Genomic DNA, 16,855 nt, shown 5'->3' on the forward strand with positions numbered 1-16,855 from the left:
TTCGGTAATAATTGGCGAACCCTAAGAACCTCTGGACCCCTTTGAGGGTTAAGGGTACCGGCCAATTCTGAATTGCTTGTAGTTTCTCAGGATCCATCTCTAGTCCGGAACCGGACACAATGTACCCTAGAAACGGAATGGACTTGACTTCAAAGACGCATTTTTCTAATTTGCAATAGAGATGATTGACACGGAGACGGGACAGAACCTCTTTAACCCAAAAACGATGTTCCTCTAAATCGTTGGCAAAAATGAGGATATCGTCTAGATAGACCACGACATGACGGTATAGAATGTCTCTGAAGATCTCATTGACAAAATGCTGGAAGACAGCTGGAGCATTGCTCAATCCGAAGGGCATGACGAGGTACTCATAATGTCCGTCACGGGTGTTAAAGGCGGTCTTCCACTCGTCACCCTCACGGATCCGGATGAGATTGTATGCACCTCGCAAGTCCAGCTTTGTAAAGATGGTAGCTCCGCTAACTCTGTCAAAGAGCTCAGTAATCAGGGGTAAAGGATAACGGTTCTTGATGGTAATGTCGTTCAAACCTCTGTAGTCGATGCACGGCCGCAGACCACCATCTTTCTTTTTTACAAAAAAGAAGCCTGCGCCGGCTGGGGAAGAAGAAGGTCGAATGAACCCCTTTGCTAGGTTCTCTTTAATGTATTCCTCCATAGAATGCGTCTCAGGCAGAGACAACGGATAAGTTCGGCCTCGAGGTGGAACCTTCCCTGGAACGAGATCAATCGGGCAGTCCCATTCTCTATGAGGAGGAAGGATATCAGCAGAAGCTTTACTGAACACATCCGTGAAATCTTGATATGGAGGAGGTGGAACATCAGACGACCTGGGGGAGGAAGAACAGACAGGCAATACTTTAAACAAACATGTCTCTGCACAGGAGGAACCCCATGCCAGGATTTGCGTAGTCGTCCAATCAATTGTAGGATTGTGAAGACGGAGCCATGGAAGGCCCAGGACCACAGGATGTGTGGCTCTTGGAATCACTAAAAGTGAAATAAGTTCGGAATGAAGAACTCCCACTCTCAGACGAACTGGTAGAGTCCTTAGAGCAATAACAGTATCAAAAATTTTACTGCCATCCACGGCAGTTAAGGAAAAGGAGGAAGGAAGTCTCTCGGTGGGTAGGGACCACCGTTTAACATAGGCTTCAGTAATAAAGTTCCCAGCTGCTCCGGAATCAAGGAGAGCAATGACGTTCCGATACCGTTGAGCAACTTGAAGCGAGACTGGGAGATTACAATCATGAGGAGATGGAGAGGAGATCATTACTCCTAGCCGGCCCTCTCCTTGGCGAGCTAGGGTTTGGAGTTTTCCCGGACGTTCGGGACAGGCATTGATGGTGTGAGACGGAGCTGCACAGTAAAGACAAAGAGACTCAGAGAGACGTCTTCGGCGCTCAGCAGGAGTTAAACGGGAACGGCCAATTTGCATGGGCTCATCTTTAGATGGTGACAGTTGACGAGGAGGAGGAGCAGAAGATTTTGGAGCAGATGATCTTCCACGCTCAGTTGCTCTCTCTCTGAAACGTAAATCAACTTTCGTGCAGAGTGAGATTAGCTCATCTAACTTAGAAGGTAAGTCTCTGGTAGCTAACTCATCTTTAATAAGCTCAGATAAGCCATGCCAGAATGCAGCATACAGGGCCTCGTCGTTCCATGCCAGTTCGGATGCCAGGATCTGGAACTGTATCAGATATTGTCCTACAGTACGTGACCCCTGGCGTAAACGGAGAATCTCGGATGAAGCTGAGGTTACCCGGCCTGGCTCGTCGAAGATGCGCCTGAATGTTGACACGAATGCAGTGTAAGAAGATAGCAGGGTGTCGGACCTCTCCCATAACGGTGATGCCCAGTCAAGGGCGGAGCCACTGAGAAGAGAGATGATGTAGGCAATTTTTGTACGGTCACTGGGAAAATTGCCAGGTTGTAGCTCAAACTGAATCTCACACTGGTTGAGAAATCCCCTGCAGAATCTTGGAGATCCGTCAAATTTTGCTGGCGTTGGAAGATGAAGACGTGGAGCAGAAATGGGTAAGGTGGGTGGGGTTATAGCTGGAGTCACTGTGGTTGACGCACCAGATGCGCCTGATCCACGGAGAGTTGTCTGAATCCCATCCAGCCGAGTAGAGAGATCCTGGAGACAGCGGATGATGTGGCCCTGTGCAGCCTCCTGATGTTCTAGTCGGGCTGCCAGTTCTTGCATCGGCCTGGCCGCTTGATCCTGGTCTCCGGCTGGATTCATTAGGTCAGTGCTTACTGTCACAACTGAGGGCCTGAGCTGACGGGAGGCAGCCTCAGTTGTAGGGGCTGAGATGTACCGGAACCTGGGAGGTTGTATCAGACCCCTGGACATGTAAGTAACATGAATAATAACTGCCCGAAGGCGTGACCACGACAACTTGGATAAAAGTCAATGATGTTTATTATGACAACTCCGCAACACAGCAGCAGTAAAAGAAAACGTAAAAGTCAGCAAATAATAAATACAGTTCCTGGGTACTACAGGATGGCAGGAGCCACAGGGCACTGGTAGTGTGAGATAGTTCTTATGATCTTCTAGATGGAAAGTCCTTACCAGGCCCGACTGTAGCAATGGAGATAACCCAGGATTGTGCCAGCTGGTGTTCCAGGAAAAGCTGGGTTGCTGAAGGTAAAACAGCTGCTGTGGATACTGGCTGGAACCAGACTGTTGTTAGCACGGAGTGGATACTGGCTGGAACCAGTTAAATAATAAATGAACTTGGGAGCGATGAAATATGAACTGAAATGTAGAACTTGAGAGCGGAGAAATAATAATACCGGTGGAGAGTGGTAAAGTGTAGAAAGGACACCGGCCCTTTAAGGGAAGCTGTACTCTGCTGAAAGCTGAGCTGGAAGCAGGTAATGTTGTAGCTGGAAACAGATGAATCCACAATGGATTGGAGAGTCAGGCTACACCGCAGGTGGAATGCTGGTGCGGGTCTCTATGGTGGAAGTCTTGAGACAGGAGCTGGAACCTGGAAGACAATCACAGGAGAGAGACAAACAGGAACTAGGTTTGACAACCAAAGCACTGACGCCTTCCTTGCTCAGGCACAGTGTATTTATACCTGCAGCAAGGAAGGGATTGGCTAGGCAATTAGCAGATTAACAATACTGACAACAGATTGGAGGAAATGATCAGCTGACAGAATCCAAGATGGCTGCGCCCATGCAGACACTTGGAGGGAAGTTTGGTTTGTAATCCATGTGGTAATGAAAACAGTAATGGCGGCGCCGGCCACTGGAGACAGGAGACGCCAGGCTGACAAGTGCACATCCAACCACGCGGACACAGCGGAGGCCGCGGCTGACGTAATCGCCACTCTGACACTCTGCATGCAGAAGCTCAGGGACGGCGGCGGAGGCCGCGGGAGACGCCATGCCAGATGTAATATGGCGTTACTGTGACAGCGTCTCAGAGAGACAGGAGAGGATACAGGAATGTACACATCAGGATAACAGATGGGATCCGGTCCTGGAGCGCTGAGCCAGCCTTAGGAGGCATCTGATGGGTAAGAAATGGCGTCCAGATACCCGGATCGTGACATACAGAAAGTTCTCTTACCAGAAAAAAAGATAGTCAAGGTGCAGGTCATGGCTCAGGAAGCGTTGCACACCCAGACAATGTCAGTCCATGCAGCAATGCGACTGTTGGGTCTGATGGTATTAACCTTCAACATGGTGGAATATGCGCAATTCCACTCCAGACCATTGCAGCACATTATTCTGACCAAATGGAACGGAAATCATCAGACGATAAAAAAGCAGATGATAAAGTTTCCAGTAAACGTAAAAAGGTCTCTAGCGTGGTGGCTACAGACAGACCATTTAAACAAGGGGAGACCCTTTTGGATAAAAGAATGTCAAGTCCTGACAACAGATGCCAGCCTACAAGGCTGGGGTGCGGTACCCGGAAGCCTGTGGTTCCAGGGAAGATGGACCGCAAGGGAAAGTCGCCTGCCGATAAATCTGTTGGAAATAAGGGCCATTTACTTGGCTCTAGTTCAGGCAAAGCACAGTCTGCAAGGAAGACCGGTCCAGATTCGCTCAGACAATGCGACAGCAGTAGCATACCTCAATCATTAAGGAAGAACTCACAGCAGGAGACTGATGGAGGAGGTAACTCCCATTCTAAGATGGGCAGAACTCCATCTCCCGGCATTGTCAGCAGTGTTTGTCCCAGGTGTTCTGAACTGGGAAGCGGATTTTCTCAGTCGACACACCATTCAGGAAACCGAATGGGCATTACATCCAGAAGTGTTTCAGACACTAGTGAACAGATGGGATCTACCAGAGATAGATCTCATAGCGTCTCGTCTAAACAACAAAGTTCCAAGGTACGGATCGAGAACAAGGGACCCAGGAGCGGTCCTTGTAGACGCACTGTCAGTAGAATGGAAATTTCATCTGGCGTATCTGTTCCCTCCAATATCTCTGTTACCCAGGGTAGTAAGAAAAATAAAGCAAGCAAAGGGAGTAATAATTCTAATAGCTCCAGCTTGGCCAAGAAGGCATTGGTATACAGATCTACTGAGGATGTCCGTGGAAGCACCGATACTGCTCCCTCAACGTCCAGATCTGCTAATGCAGGGTCCTTGTTGCCACAGTCATCTGGATCGCCTGTCTTTGATGGCGTGGCTGTTGAAACCTCTATCTTAGAAGCGAGAGGATTTTCGAAACAAGTAATCCAAACTATGCTTAGAGCAAGAAAGCCTTCTTCAGCTCGTGTGTATCATAGAATATGGCAAGCCTATATTCATTGGTGTACTGGAAAAAATTTGAATCCAATATCTTTTAAAGTATCAAGGATTTTGGATTTCCTTCAAGCAGGATTGGATAAAGGTTTGAAAGTTGCTTCCTTGAGGGTTCAAGTATCAGCATTAACTGTATGGTTTCAGCGAAAGATTACTGAATTACAGGATGTACGTACTTTCTTTCAGGGAGTTGTACATATTCAACCTCCATTTGTTCCTCCTGCAGCTCCCTGGGATTTGAATTTAGTTCTTAAATTTCTCCAGGATCCTCTGTTTGAACCGCTTAAGAGAGCAGATCTTAAATGGTTAACGGCTAAAGTGCTTTTTCTACTGGCAATGGCGTCAGCCAGAAGAGTGTCAGATTTAGGAGCATTATCGTGTAAGTCTCCTTTCCTAAGTTTTTTTTCCAGACAGAGCAGTTCTCAGAACGAGATCTGGTTATCTTCCAAAGGTGGTTTCAAAGTTTCACCTTAATGAAGATATTGTAGTCCCAGCTTTTCAGGTACCGGGACTATCTGCGGGAGAAGCGTTGCTGGACGTAGTCCGAGCTTTAAGAATCTACATAGATCATACTAGTGCCATCAGAAAAACAGATTCTCTCTTCATCCTCTATGGATTCCATAGAAGAGGATGGCCTGCTAGTAAACAGACGCTGGCGAGATGGCTCCGAATGATAATCTCAGAAGCTTATTCTCATGCAGATCTCCATACTCCGGCTAATGTCTCTGCACACTCTACACGTAAGGTAGGTCCTTCATGGGCAGCACAACAGGGTGCTTCAGCAGAACAGATATGTAAGGCAGCCACATGGTCTTCCATAAACACATACATCAGACATTATGCCTTGGATACTTTTGCCTCTCATGATGCAGACTTTGGGTGAAAGGTCCTCCTGTGTAATCAGGAGCATCCCCACCACTAAAATTGACTTTGGGAATCCCAGTGTTATCCTGTGGATAATCCTGTGGACCCAGCCAGAGAAATAGACGTTATGGTAAGAACTTACCGTTGATATCATGATTTCTCTTATGTCCACAGGTATCCACAGGGATCCCACCCTGATGCACCTGATTTGAGGCTCTAGACAATCACTAAACCTCTTCCTTCTTGTATGGAAGGGTGTGCATGTGTGTTCTTATCGCCTAAACAGGTCTCTACTTGATGCTCCTGCCTAAATTGCTGTGGAAAGAACTGATCTGACTGAGTCAGTGGGCGGGACGATATGGTGAGGCCCCGATGCATCCTGGGAGGCCAGAAAGCTTGTGACCGTGTTGGTGCCATTTCCGCTGTCGCTCAACCATATCCCAATGTTATCCTGTGGATACCTGTGGACATAAGAGAAATCACGTTATCAACGGTAAGTTCTTACCATAACGTCTATATCGGGCAGCAGAGGTTGTCTGTAGTGTCCTTCAAGCTGTTTTATGGGCATCAGATGCCTATAGTAGGCTGATATATAGGGGTCTATTCATGAAGCAGTGAAAAGTGTGGAGAAATGATCCAGTGGAGAAGTTGCCTATGGCAACCAATCAGTGTTGAGGTAACATTTAAAAAATGCCTTCTATAAAATTAGACGTAGCAGCTGATTGGTTGCCATGGGCAACTTCTCCACTGGCTCACTTCTCCACACTTTTCACTGCTTCACATACCCCATAATCATCTCTCTGGAAGGGACTTGGATATCTTGCTACAAGTCATTACCCCTAGTGACTTTCTTTCCATCTCTCCCGTAGTGTCCAGGAGACTAAGGAATTGGTGACTGGTTGACATTGCAGTCCCATAACACCCTGGAAAATTAGCAGAATTATCAACAATAATAGGAGTTAAAATCTAAAAACAAGTAATAAAAGGCACATACCAATCTGCTCCTCGTAGCTTGCCACAGTGATCTGTGCAAATCATTTTTTGTGCGATACATGCTGGAGCTTGGACGCAGTAGGCAACACCATCTCTAGATAGCATTGTCCAATAGCAGCCTATGGGCTTCTTATCACACTCTGCCCTTAGATGGAGCCAATCAGATCCCTCCTAGTATCCCCTGTGGCGCATACTCCCTTGTATCGCAAAGACTGCTCTTATCGGGAGAGCTGTCCTTTGTGATTTATTTATTTTTAAAGCATATGGCGGTATGTAAGCGCCACTATGCGTGCGATGAGTGGCGGGATGCATTGCATGCAAAATGTGATGCTTGATGCATCCCACGCCAAAAAAGTCCAACACTTAGTCACCATAGTATCAATAAGTGACAATGGTAACCTGAAAAAGAAACTTAGCAGGAAGGATCTCAATAAGCCCCGAACCTTAGTAAATACGGTAAGACAGTATTATATGTATATGTGCTACGCACAGGTCTAAATATAAACAAATCTGCAAGTCAACTAGTGAGAATAGCAAGAAAGAGTATTACAGGAAATAAGAAGCAAAAGTATATGAGGGTGGTAAATGGGATGGAGGGTGGTAGGGGAGGGCCGGAGGGGCAATGGTCACCCAGTCCTGGGAGGTTAAACAAGTGGTATTGCATAAGCAAAAAGAAACGGCTAAGGTGATGGGACAAGCAGGGCCTCCGTCCCAGTACCAGTGGGTGATCACCAGCAAGCAGGGCTTCAAAAGGGAGAACTAGGGATTAGATCAGGGGTGGGCAATTATTTCAGCTGGGGGGCCACTTGACACTTTCCGGTGAATATCGAGGGCCGCACACAAAACAATGTGGCTCCAGCAGGATACTTATCGCAGCTTATGCTTCGAGTGCATTCCCTACTGCCACCGACATTGAATAGTCAGGTGTCAAAACACCACTTGCTAACAATCACATTTAATAATAATAATAATAATAATAATAATAATAATAATAATTAAAAAAACCCAAAACTTTTTACAGTTATCATCTTCCCTCTCATCTCCTCCCTCCGTGGAGAAAATAATCAGCTCCCCTCCGCAGACAGTTACCAGCTTCCCTCCCTGGACAGAATTGCCAGCTACCCCTGCCCTGGCACCCTGCCCCCTCGCCAGGCAGGTCCCGCTGCCACCCGCCATCCAAACATGTACCTTACTTAGGTGCCCTTCCCCGAGTCCAGATAGTGCTGTGCCTGTGCTGCTGCATGTGTTCAAACTGCCCGCCACACGCTGCCCGCATCCACGCTGCCGCTCTGCCTTTGGCTCCACCCCCAACAGCGCCTGACATCACAGGTAATCTGGCCGGCTGTACCCAACATAACCAGCAGCGGCGCTGCCCACGGCTCAGAGGTAATACAGCGCAATGACAAGCAGCTCAGCCAGTCGGGGCGCTTGTCATTGCACACTGATGCGGGCCGGTCAGGATCGGTTCACGGGTCGCATGTGGCCCGCGGGCCGTAGTTTGCCCACCCCTGGATTAGATGGACAGATGCATCATGGGACTTGTAAGAGGCGGATTCCAACAAGTGTCTTAAAGTCTCATAGTCATCAGATGATGAAAGAAATAGGGTGTGACTGCTGTTCTCCACAAGGGAAGATTTCAGCCGCACTCTCTCAGAAGTGTTATGAAAATGTAGGGGGCGTTCCTGGGCAATGACACGGAGGTGGCTATACAGACCCATGTACGGATGCTGAAAGTCAGCTTCTCAGCCCTTGCACAGTCATACGCACAGATGTACACCCGGGGAGGGCTCTGTAGCGGCATTATAAACTGCTAGTAGCCGCAACTTATTGTGCGCCAAACTCAGAAACGGGCCCTAGAAGTGTGTATGGAGGAAGACACTCCTACAAACGCAAATGTGTAGTTCCCATAGGATCCTGAAACGTGTATATATTTTATCTATACTGTAGTTTATTGCTTTGGGAAGTCGCTCTGTGGAGTCACATTTTACCTCTTGTTGTCTCCCAGGATTTCAGCTGAACAACTCGCTGGTGGAGTCGCTGTGTATGAAATATGGGAATGACGTCAGGCAGGTGGATTTTGACAGCTTCTTGTCCTGCCTGGCACACCTGGTTGGTGTATTTGGTAAGCGAGGCTGCAATGGTACAAATTATTTTACCAATAGATGTGTCAGAATCTCTATCAAGTCCTTTCTTTACCCGTTGTATCATCCCTATGAAGCGGTGAATCCTCCTCTCGATTATCTCGTGACATACTCGGATTGTTCACCAGTCTACACAAACTGATCGCTAACACTTGCTGCTCATTAGGGCCATATTTATCAAGTAACGTTTTACTAATATTTTGTGGAAACAGATGTTTTCATAGAAATGAATCGGAGAGCTTTGGAGATCCCTCCCCCGTTCTCCTCCTTAGCCGGAAAGCCAGTCGCAGCCATAAATCAATGCAGAAAGCTGATGCACCAGGACAGAGCACCTTGCGCCTTGTGCCTGCTTCCGAGTTGGATGAAAGTCAAAGTGTGGAAGGATCTCATGGATTATTTGCAGCTATTTATATAATACATACATTTCTCTAACGTCCTAGTGGATGCTGGGGACTCCGTCAGGACCATGGGGAATAGCGGGCTCCGCAGGAGACAGGGCACATCTAAAAAAGCTTTTAGGTCACATGGTGTGTACTGGCTCCTCCCCCTATGACCCTCCTCCAAGCCTCAGTTAGGTTTTTGTGCCCGTCCGAGAGGGTGCAATCTAGGTGGCTCTCTTAAAGAGCTGTTTAGAAAAGTTTTTTTTTAGGTTTCTAATCGGTGATTCCTGCTGGCGACAGGATCACTGCAACGAGGGACTTAGGGGAGAGACTTGCAACTCACCTGCGTGCAGGAGGATTGAAGTTTTAGGCTACTGGACACTGAGCTCCAGAGGGAGTCGGAACACAGGTCAGCCTGGGGTTCGTCCCGGAGCCGCGCCGCCGATCCCCCTTACAGACGCTGAAGAACGGCAGAACGGAGGTCCGGAAACAGGCGGCAGAAGACTCCTCAGTCTTCATGAAGGTAGCGCACAGCACTGCAGCTGTGCGCCATTGTTGCTACACGGCTCACTGATCTCGGTCACGGAGGGTGCAGGGCGCTGCTGGGGGCGCCCTGGGCAGCAATATAGATTACCTTAGAGGCAAATAAATACATCACATATAGCCATTAAGGCTATATGTATGTATTTAACCCAGGCCAGTTTTCCTAATAACCGGGAGAAAAGCCCGCCGTGAAAGGGGCGGAGCTTATTCTCCTCAGCACTCAGCGCCATTTTCCTGACCAGCTCCGCTGGTGAGGAAGGCTCCCACTCTCCCCTGCACTACAGAAACAGGGTTAAAGAGAAGGGGGGCATAAATTGGCGATATAATTATATATTAAGAGCCCATATATAGAAACAACACCTTCTAGGGTTGTTATATACATTATGGCGCTTTTGGTGTGTGCTGGCAAACTCTCCCTCTGTCTCCCCAAAGGGCTAGTGGGTCCTGTCCTCTATCAGAGCATTCCCTGTATGTGTGTGCTGTAGGTCGGTACGTGTGTGTCGACATGTATGAGGAAAATGTTGGTGAGGAGACGGAGAAAATTGCCTGTAATGGTGATGTCACTCTCTAGGGAGTCGACACCAGAATGGATGGCTTACTTATGGAATTACGTGATAATGTCAACACGCTGCAAGCCGGTTGACGACATGAGACAGCCGGCGGACAAATTAGTATCGGTCCAGGCGTCTCAGACACCGTCAGGGGCTTGTAAAAACGCCCATTTACCTCAGTCGGTCGACAGACACTGACACGGACACTGACCCCAGTGTCGACGGTGAAGAAACAAACGTATTTTTCCTTTAGGGCCACAAGTTACATGTTAAGGGCAATGAAGGAGGTGTTACGTATTTCTGATACCACAAGTACCACAAATAAGGGTATTTTGTAGGGTGGGAATAAACTACTTGTAGTTTTGCCTGAATCAGATAAATTAAATGAAGTGTGTGATGATACGTGGGGTTCCTCCGACAGAAAGTTATGGGCGGTATACCCTTTTTCCCGCCAGTAGTAAGGGCGAGTTGGAAAACACACCTTAGGGTGGACAAGGCGCTCACACGCTTATAAAAAACATGGCGTTACCGTTTCCAGATACGGCCGCCCTCAAGGAGCCAGCTGATAGGAAGCTGGAAAATATCATAACAGTATATACACACATACTGGTGTTATACTACGACCAGCAATCGCCTCAGCCTGGATGTGCAGCGCTGAGGGGGCTTGGTCGGATTTCCTGACTGAAAATTTTGATACCCTTGACAGGGACAGGATTTTATTGTCTATAGAGCATTTTAAGGATGCATTTCTATATATGTGTGATGCGCAGAGGCATATTTGCATTCTGGCATCAAGAGTAAATGTGATGTACATATCTGCCAGACGAAGACACGACAGTGGTCAGGTGAGGCAGATTCCAGACGGCATATGGAAGTATTGCCGTATAAAGGGGCGGTCCATTGGACCTGGTGGCCATGGCAACAGCTGAAAAATCCACCTTTTGTTACCCCGAGTCACATATTGGCAGAAAAGGACACAGTCTTTTCAGTCTCAGTCCTTTCGTCCCCATACGGGCAGGCGGGCGAAGGCCAGTCATATCTGCCCAGGGGGAGAGGAAAGGGAAGAAGACTGCAGCAAGCAGCTCATTCCCAGGAACAGAAGCTCCTCACGGCTTCTGCCAAGTCCGCAGCATAACGCTGGGGCCGTACAAGCGGACTCAGGTGCGGTAGGGGGTCATCTCAAGAGTTTCAGCAACACTCGCAAGGGAACTCCGGGATCCTACATGTAATATCCCAGGTGTACATTGGAAATTCGAGACGTCTCCCCCTCACACAATTCACAGGCTGTATTCCCAGCAGGTGATAATCAAAGTACCCTTCTTACAACAAGGAAGGGGGTAGTATTCCACACTATATTGTGGTACTGAAGCCAACCGGCTCGGTGAGATCTGAAATATTTGAACACTTACATACAAGCGTTCAAATCAAGATGGAGTCACTCGGAGCAGTGATAGCGAACCAGGAAGAAGGGGACGATATGATGTCACTGGATATCAGGGACGTTTACCTACAGGTCCAAATTTGCCCTTCTCACCAAGGGTACTTCAGGTTCCTGGTACAGAACTGTCACTATCAGTTCAGACGCTGCCGTTTGGATTGTCCACGGCGCCCCGGGTCTTTACCAAGGTAATGGCCGGAATGATGATTTTTCTTAAAAGAAACATGGACGCTTTCCTGATAAGGGCAAGGTCCAGAGAACAGTTGGAGGTCGGAGTAGCACTATCTTAAGTAGTTCTACGACAGCACGAGTGGATTCTAAATATTCCAAAATCACAGCTTTTTCCGACGACACGTCTACTGTTCCTAGGGAAGATTCTGGACACAGTCCAGAAAAACGTGTTTCTCCCAGTGGAGAAAACCAGGGAGTTATCCGAGCTAATCGGGATCCTCCTAAAACCAGGAAAAGTGTCAGTGCATCATTGCACAAGAGTCCTGGTAAAAATGGTGGCTTATTACGAAGCAATTCCATTCGGCAGATTTCCCGCAAGAACTCTTCAGTGGGATCTGCTGGACAAATGGTCCGGATCGCATCCTCAGATGCATCAGCGGATAACCCTATATCCAAGGAAAAGGGTGTCTCTCCTGTGGTGATTACAGAGTGCTCATCTTCTAGAGGGCCGCAGATTCGGCATTCAGGATTGGATGCCGGTGACCACGGAGGCCAGCCTGAGAGGCTGGGGAACAGTCACACAGGGAAAAAATTTCCAGGGAAGTGTGATTAAGTCTGGAGAATTCTCTCCGCATAAATAAGCTTAGAGCAATTTTATAATGCTCTAAACTTAGCTAGACCTCTGCTTCAAGGTCAGCCGGTATTGATCCAGTGGGATAACATCACGGCAGTCGCCCACGTAAACAGAAGGGCGGCACAAGAAGCAGGAGGGCAGTGAAAACTGCAAGGATTTTTCGCTAGGCGGAAAATCATGTGATAGCACTGTCAGCAGTGTTCTTTCCGGGAGTGGACGACTGGGAAGCAGACTTCCTCAGCAGGCATGACCTCCACCCGGGAGAGTGGAAACTTCATAGGGAAGTTTTTCAACATGATTGTGGACCGTTGGCAAAGACCAAAGGTGGACATGATGGCGTCCCGCCCGAACAAAAAACGGGACAGGTATTCCGCCAGGTCATGAGACCTTCAGGCGATAGCTGTGGATGTTCTGGTAACACCGTGGGTGTACCAGTCTGTGTATGTGTTCCCTCCTCTGTTTCTCATAACCAGGGTATTGAGAATTATAAGACATAGAGGAGTATGAACTATACTAGTGGCTCCGGATTGGCCAAGAGGGACTTGGTACCCGGAACTTCAAGAAATGCTCACAGAGGACTAAGGGCCTGGGGAGCTAAGAAGGGACTTGATTCAGCAAGTACCATGTCTATTCCAAGACTTACCGCGGCTGCGTTTGACGGCATGGCGGTTGAATGCCGGATCCTGAGGGGAAAAGGCATTCCATAAGAGGTCATACCTACCCTGGTCAAAGCCAGGAAGGAGGTGACCGCACAACGTCATCACCACATGTGGTGAAAATATGTTGCGTGGGTGAGGCCAGGAAGGCTCCACGACGGAAATTCAACTAGGTCGATTTCTACACTTCCTGAAAACAGGAGTGTTTTGGACCTCAAATTGGGGTTCATTAACATTTAAATTTCGGCCCTGTAGATTTTCTTCCAGAAAGAATTGACTTCAGTTCCTGAAGTCCAGATTGTAAAGGATGTATTGCATATACAGCTTTTTTGTGCCCCTAGGGGCACCGTGAGATCTCAACATAGTGTTGGGATTTCTTAAAATCATATTGGTTTGAACCGCTCAAATCTGTGGATTTGAAATATCTCACATGGAAAGTGACCATGCTGTTGACAAATATCTCACATGGGAAGTGACCATGTTGTTAGCCCTGGCCTCGGCCAGGCGATTGTCAGAATGGGCGGCTTTGTCTTACAAAAGCCCATATTAAAATTTTCCATTTGAACAGGACAGAACTGGGACTCGTCTCCAGTTTCTTCATAAAGGGGTGTCAGCGTTTTCACCTGAAACAACCTCTTGTGGTGCCTGCGGCTACTAGGGACTTGGAGGACTCCAAGTTACTAGACGTGGTCAGGGCCCTAAAAATATATATATATATATATATATATATATATATATATATATATATATAGTTAGGACGGCTGGAGTCAGAAAGTCTGACTTGCTGTTTATACTGTATACACCCAACAAGCTGGGTGCTCATGCTTCTAAGCAGTCTATTGCACGCTGGATTTGTAGTACAATTCAGCTTGCACATTCTGTGGCAGGCCTGCCACAGACGAAATATGTAGATGCCCATTCCACAAGGAAGGTGGGCTCATCCTGGGCGGCTGCCCGAGGAGTCTCGGCATTACAACTTTGCCGAGCAGCTACGTGGTCAGGGGAGAACACGTTTGTAAAATTTTACAAATTTTGATACTCTGGCTAAGGAGGACCTGGAGTTCTCTCATTCGGTGCTGCAGAGTCATCCGCACTCTCCCGCCCGTTTGGGAGCTTTGGTATAATCCCCATGGTCCTGACGGAGTCCCCAGCATCCACTAGGACGTTAGAGAAAATAAGAATTTACTTACCGATAATTCTATTTCTCGTAGTCCGTAGTGGATGCTGGGCGCCCATCCCAAGTGCGGATTGTCTGCAATGCTTGTACATAGTTATTGTTACAAAAATCGGGTTATTACTATTGTTGTGAGCCATCTTTTCGGAGGCTACTTCGTTTTGTTATCATACTGTTAACTGGGTTCAGATCACAAGTTGTACGGTGTGATTGGTGTGGCTGGTATGAGTCTTACCCGGGATTCAAGATCCTTCCTTATTGTGTACGCTCGTCCGGGCACAGTACCTAACTGAGGCTTGGAGGAGGGTCATAGGGGGAGGAGCCAGTACACACCATGTGACCTAAAAGCTTTTTTAGATGTGCCCTGTCTCCTGCGGAGCCCGCTATTCCCCATGGTCCTGACGGAGTCCCCAGCATCCACTACGGACTACGAGAAATAGAATTATCGGTAAGTAAATTCTTATTATTGCACAGTGCTGTACAGGGATTATTGCAGTCCTTCACATCAGTCCCTGGCATGGGGGATTTTACAATCTAGATTCCCTATCACATGGGCACACATAACCCAGTAGAGGTATTTTATTTATCAGCAGCCAGACAACCTAACTTTTCGAAGGAAACCAGAGCACCCGGAGGAAATCCACATAGATATGGGGAGACCATACAAACTCCCACACAATTATAACCAGGAATTGAACTCATGGCCACCGTAGCACTGTGAGCAGTAATGCTAACTACTACTCCAACCATGTTGCGATTAAATCCCTTTTTCTGAAGCTGGAGGGAGACCCAAATGGGGTAGGGTTACCCCATGAGGCAGGTGCACTATAACAGAAATTGACTCCCTAAAAAGACCATGCAATGCATTACTGAGTCTCAGAGAAAAGGGAGATAACGGTAAATGGGGGAAAAAACAACTTTGCCAATCTGTTGTAAGGACGGTACAGAGGGTAGGTTGTGGAAAAGAGGAATGTCTAAGGAACAGCCACCTGGAATACCTACTTCCCAAAGTCACCTTACCAAATGCACCAATGGAACAAGGACGGTCGCATCTGTCCAGCCCTTTATTTTATATTGGTTTAGGTCACAAATGGCTGCTCCCAGTGCAAAAAGGCAGGAAAGTATGCTTTAAATGTCCCTGTCCCTGGATCATTTCCTTGAACAATGACATTTAGAACATGGACAAAATACTTGGTAGCGTCAAACTATTGCAGACATAGTGACAGAGTGGTCACCATCACAGTTGTGCAGTTCGCAGACTGAAATCATTGGCAGCTTGCATCTGACATTGCTACTGCATGCATCTCTGCATCAGGCCCAGAGAGTTTAGGACCTACTTCAGACCTGATCGTAGATGTGCGAAAAAACACATATCTGCGATCAAAATCTCTGACATGCGGTGGGATGCCCAGGACATGGCTAGTCCGCCCCACATGCTGGGTCGTGCCTCCCCCCCGCAGACATGATGCTACCCACCATGTTTTTGGCCGCAGCGGCTATTTGTGACGTCACACAGCCACGGCATGCCTCACAAACAGTCCGGATACGCCTGCGTAGTCTGGGATGCGCCTCGAAAACGTAGCAGACAGGCTGTTGTAGCAGCGTCTAGGTCTGAATTAAGCCCTTAGGCCAGAGGTTCCCAAACTGTGTGCCGTGGCTCCCTGGGGTGCCGCGGGACACTTGCAGGGGTGCCCTGGGTTGGTGGTCCAGGACCAATTCAAATTATTCATGGTCAATATAATAGGCAAAATCAGTGCTGGTGGCTGCCAGTCATAAAATATGTGGCTAAACAGAAGCAAATCTTGTCCCTCACCACACAACTCACCCTAAGGATGACATATAAACGTGAGATGTGCACCGGACATTTTTCGGGTTTTGTGTTTTGGTTTTGGATTTGGTTCCGCGGCCGTGTTTTGGATTCAGACGCGTTTTGGCAAAACCTCCCTGAAAATTTTTTGTCGGATTTGGGTGTATTTTGGATTCGGGTGTTTTTTTTCAAAAACCCCTCAAAAACAGCTTAAATCATAGAATTTGGGGGTAATTTTGATCCTATAGTATTATTAACCTCAATAACCATAATTTCCACTAATTTCCAGTCTATTCTGAACACCTCACACAATATTATTTTTAGTCCTAAAATTTGCACCAAGGTCGCTGGATGACTAAGCTAAGCGACCTAAGTGGGCGGCACAACACCTGGCCCATCTAGGAGTGGCACTGCAGTGTCAGACAGGATGGCACTTAAAAAAATTGGCCCCAAACAGCACATGATGCAAAGAAAAGAGAAAAAGAGGTGCACTGTGGTCGCTGGAAGGCTAAGCTAAGCGACACAAACACCTCAATATCACAGGAATTATTTGTTCTAATCAATGGTATTATTGGTCCAAATCACTGGAAGAAAATGACAAAATCACAGGAATTATTCGTTCTAATCAATGGTATTATTGGTCCAAATCACTGGAAGAAAATGACAAAATCACAGGAATTATTCGTTCTAATCAATGGTAT

At 47.5% G+C, this 16,855-nt stretch overlaps 1 protein-coding gene across 1 annotated transcript in view; it reads left to right on the forward strand.

Annotated features, from left to right (window-relative positions):
- Positions 1-16,855, forward strand: part of LOC134949352 (calpain-2 catalytic subunit-like) — a 266,498-nt gene that overhangs the window by 113,791 nt on the left and 135,852 nt on the right. Inside the window, exon 19 of the mRNA XM_063937866.1 lies at positions 8,665-8,781. Within this exon, the coding sequence (XP_063793936.1) occupies positions 8,665-8,781 (117 nt within the window). The remainder of the gene's footprint in view (positions 1-8,664; positions 8,782-16,855) is intronic.

This window comes from Pseudophryne corroboree, chromosome 8 (assembly GCF_028390025.1).
Source record: "Pseudophryne corroboree isolate aPseCor3 chromosome 8, aPseCor3.hap2, whole genome shotgun sequence".
Lineage (NCBI taxonomy): Eukaryota > Metazoa > Chordata > Amphibia > Anura > Myobatrachidae > Pseudophryne > Pseudophryne corroboree.